The sequence below is a fragment of the Triticum aestivum genome, chromosome 3B (genome assembly GCF_018294505.1).
Source record: "Triticum aestivum cultivar Chinese Spring chromosome 3B, IWGSC CS RefSeq v2.1, whole genome shotgun sequence".
NCBI classification, from domain to species: Eukaryota; Viridiplantae; Streptophyta; class Magnoliopsida; order Poales; family Poaceae; genus Triticum; species Triticum aestivum.
In genome coordinates, this window is record NC_057801.1 from 19,540,759 (window position 1) to 19,544,863 (window position 4,105).

At 48.3% G+C, this 4,105-nt stretch overlaps 1 protein-coding gene across 1 annotated transcript; it reads right to left on the minus strand.

Moving 5' to 3' along the window:
* Positions 1-259: 259 nt before the first annotated feature.
* On the minus strand, positions 260-1,690 carry LOC123064411 (E3 ubiquitin-protein ligase SINA-like 10). The gene is made up of 2 exons (XM_044487902.1): positions 1,337-1,690; positions 260-1,230 (listed from the first exon to the last, which is right to left on the minus strand). Exons 1-2 carry the CDS (start codon positions 1,580-1,582, stop codon positions 481-483), a joined length of 996 nt encoding a protein of 331 aa, XP_044343837.1. The 5' UTR covers positions 1,583-1,690; the 3' UTR covers positions 260-480.
* Between the last annotated feature and the right edge of the window lie 2,415 nt (positions 1,691-4,105).

Below are 4,105 nucleotides of genomic sequence, written 5' to 3' on the forward strand. Positions count from 1 at the left end.
CTATGAAAATGGAACCAGGGCTTCTACCCTTTTCCTCTAAAAAATAAGCTAGATATCCTGCATGTTGAATATTCAAATTCATTCATAGAGAAGAGTTAGGATTTTTCTCACATAAGGCCTCCTTTCTTCCTCACTATCCTCCACTAAACCCGCATTAAGCATCACTTTAGTGGCATGGATTGCATTTATTAACATGAGATTGAGCTCTACTCTTGACTTGAGATAGATTGCAAGAGATGCAAATGAAATGCTTGCAAGTTGGAATGACATAACAATGGAAGAAGGTACATTTCACGACAGGATTAGCACCAAGCATAATATCCTCCGATTTAAGTACCATACAATGACATTAAAGTTCACTAGCTTGGACTACATCAATGATGAACTGCATCTACTAATTAACATCACACAAATAGTTTTAGTTGGATCTCCAAAATAGTAAGCATGAACGGCCTTGAATGCATGGTTTGTTTCCCATCATCAGATGCGGATCTGATCGGACCAAGGGGAGAGCTTGTCGATGCGGATGTGCAGGGGAACTTGCAAGGACGCAGCCCCATCACCCCCAATCCCTGCTGCTGGAACCAGGTACATCCGCGGCACCGATAGGAACGTGGGCTCGTCCGCGACGACCACCACACCGGGCGACGAGCTGCTCCTCATGTGCATCTCCACCAGGACAAAGTCAGCCCTGCCGCCGTTCGCCGCCGCCGCCGAGGGTGGCTCCAGGTTGACCCACATCTTGCACATGAACCGCGGGCATGTCACCGCCCTCGCCCTAGCGCACACCATGGACACGGCAGTCACGCCGGCGCCGAGCGCGCCCAAAATCAAGAGGAAAACGTGATTGTCGACGCCGAGGAGCACCACCCGCGGGGTCAACACCGGCAGCTGAAGCTGGACGACCTTGCCGTACTGCACGGGGCGCATCGGCACCAAGTGGACGGTGTGGAGATGCCCGGCGAGCGCCTGCGGCGCGCTGATGTAGCCGCAGCCCGGCTCTGTGCAACGGCAGGGCGTGTGCAGGCACGCAGTCTGGTGCTCGGCGACCTCGTGGTAGGTCATGTACCTCTGGCATCCGGCGTTGGGGCACACGATCCTGGTGGAGGACACGATGGCGTCCAGCGCGGGGCAGGGGTCGAAGAAGCCGCCGCTGTCCACGCATGCCTTGCACTGCCCGAAGGGCAGCTTGGCCACGCAGCCGCCACATGCCAGGTGCCCCGCTTTGCACTGTAGGCAGGCACAGATATCGGAGATGGCCCGTAAATTAGCACGAAAGAATCGATCTTTCACCGGCGCCAATCGCGAAAGAAAGAAAGGAAAGAAAGAGAGGAACCTGGAAGACGGGGGGCTTTAAGGGGACGGTACAGAGGAGGCAGTGGAGCAGGCGCTTGTCGATCCTCACGGCGAGCTCCTCTCTCGGGCCGTACGTCGCGACGATAGCGCATCCATCTCCTCCTCTGGCCATGTGTTCCTTCACGTGGCCGTCAGGCAGGTCCAGCCGCGCCTTCTTGGTACTCTCGGCGGCCTTGTCCGGTGAAGCCCTGCTCCTCCCGTCGGCGGCAGGGCCGGCGCCGTGCATCCTGGCTGGCCTTTGGGGAAAGAAAACCCCTGTCTGTGTGTCTCGGGCCAAACTTTTTCCAGGAGGTGGGAGAGGAGAAGAGCAGAGGTCTGAGAACAAAAGGTGCTAAGGCAGCCACACTACACTATAAATGCTTCCTCATTGTGGTTTTCATTCCCAAATTATATAGTATAGATATAAGCCATGCTTTTAATAAATTTCATTATTGCTAATTTATCCATATATTAATGTTGTCTTTCTTTTAAGTACCTACAATTGTGCGATAAAAGGTTGACTATTGCAGATCCATGTTATTCTAGAAAAATTGAGGAACATAAAGATAAGCACATTGTTTTTTTCGTAGTTTCCTGCTTAATTGATACACGGCGGAGTGCTTTTGACTCCATCGCATTCCAGATTATAACACCATCAAACACGTGGGATCCCATAAAAGAAAAGGAATACATGTGTACGCACAAGGACACGCGTAACCAAATACTACAAAGTAGCACACAAACGTGTCACAACTTCTTACCCAGGTCACGACACATCCCACCTTTCTCACTTTTATCGAACGGCACATACGCCATGGCTGATGTGCTGGCTTCCACCAGCAAATAACAACAACATGACCAAAAGCCTACAAAAGATCCCTGGAAAGGGTACAAGATTTTGGAGACCCCTGACGCCAAAAATCTTGATTAGCTGTTTGCATGGAGTAGGAGAAATAAACCCTTAATTCGGCAGATGCCGTCAAGAAACAATGAGCAATCCATCGGTCACCACACCACGCAACCACCTAGTCCAGAGACTTCTAAGCTGACATCCGTAGCTCGAGGTTATAGAGACACAGGGGGATAACCAGAGAGGATACCAACCAAGACCATCCTCACATCAGTGCATCAGAAAGGCTTGAACAATGTTGCCGGAGAACAAAAAAGCTAACACCAAGGATGATGTGCAAAATCAAGTATCGGCTCCCAACCAACCTATGCTAACCACCAGACGACAAAACATAGAGATTAGAAAATACTTCCAACATTACAATAGTGCTAAGCTTCACCTGTTATCCTAGAAATAACATAGTGGAGAATATTTTCTACAAACTTGGTCAAATTTTATAAAGTGTAACTTTGGTCAAAGCTAATATACAGAGTAAATAAAACGGATGAAGTAATATGAAAGTGTACTATTTATAACCAATCGTGTCCGTGATTGGGGGGCTCAATTACTCAAATTATGGTTAGGTCCGGCTTGACTGCTCCCTCCCCATGCTCCCATCCGTGCTCCCACTTCATTGTACGGTTGTCTTTTTTCCTTTTTTTTTCTAATCTAATCATCTCTCCCCTGATTTTAAGGGGGTGGGGCCGGGCCTTATTTTGTTCCAATCAAATCATGCCACATATGCGGGAGCACGGATGGGCACACACGTGGGGAGCAGGCAAGTCTCGTCCTTAGGTCCCACGGTCAAAGGCTACACATTATAAATAAGGGGGCGGGACACATATGAGGCATCTATCGCATTTGTCACCTGCCTACTGAAAATTACTCCAAAACCAATCTGGAGGTGTAGCTGATTGACGTGATCATCCGGCAAGGTGCCGGAGGCCGGAATGACTGCACAACTACGTGTATTTGCTCATCGACAACGACTTGATGGCGTCTCCAAATGCAGGTTTAATCTATGCTCCAAATTCTGCATTAGTTCGAACTTTGTATTCACGTGATTAGAGAAGATCTACTTATTCATTCTCAATTCTAGCTAAATCAGCCAATTTGTACTTAGATTATTCTAACACGGGTGCCTCCTCCCGCCGTCCGCCTCCTGCGCCAGCGATCGGTCGCCGTCGGCCTCCTCCACGAAAGGCCGTTATGGCCAGGAAATCACTGCAGAGCGCCACCTCTGTTGCCGGCCTCCTCTGCGAACGAATCGCCATGCACGCAGGATTGGGAGGTGGAGTAAGAGTGAGACAAAATGAGCGAGAGGCTCAGACCCATGAGTGGATAAGGAACACAGTTAAGAAGACGTTCGCGCGGTTGGCGGTTGCTGTGAACCGTTGCACAAATGTAAAGTGGCTATGATTTTGCGCCAAGATTCATGCGGCTGCATCGAACGGAAGAGAGGGCGTTCGCTGGGAGCTCCCTTCCAGAAACGCTCGCCTAGATAGCATTTCACTATTTTTCATGCAGGCTACAAATCAACAATCTCTTCCACAAGAACCTGATGGTACATGAGTCACTCTAGCTAGTATCTGCATAGCAATTTTTCTTGGATATCTTTTATTTTTCTGAACTTAATCTTTGAATTTTTTAGATAGATTATTATAAAATACATGCCCAACAGATAGATCATTGAATTGATGCAAATGGAATTTGGCTTTATTGTATATAGTCCCCCCTTTCGGTTTATAGGGCCCAATATTCAACAATCTCACCAACAAAGATAGGTGATAACTTGATAAGTGGTGGAATAATTTTTGTAGTTTGCAAAATTATTCAATTCGTTGGCTCGTTTTCCTCAAGAAATTGTGTTTTTTTTCTCGA

What these genes read in the sequence shown, in the direction of transcription:
- LOC123064411 (XM_044487902.1), bottom strand. Translation starts at nt 1,582, where the DNA reads ATGCACGGCGCCGGCCCTGCCGCCGACGGGAGGAGCAGGGCTTCACCG. An exon ending in TAAAGCCCCCCGTCTTCCAG is followed by an intron (nt 1,231 to 1,336) that starts GTTCCTCTCTTT and finishes GCCTGCCTACAG; the next exon opens with TGCAAAGCGGGGCACCTGGC.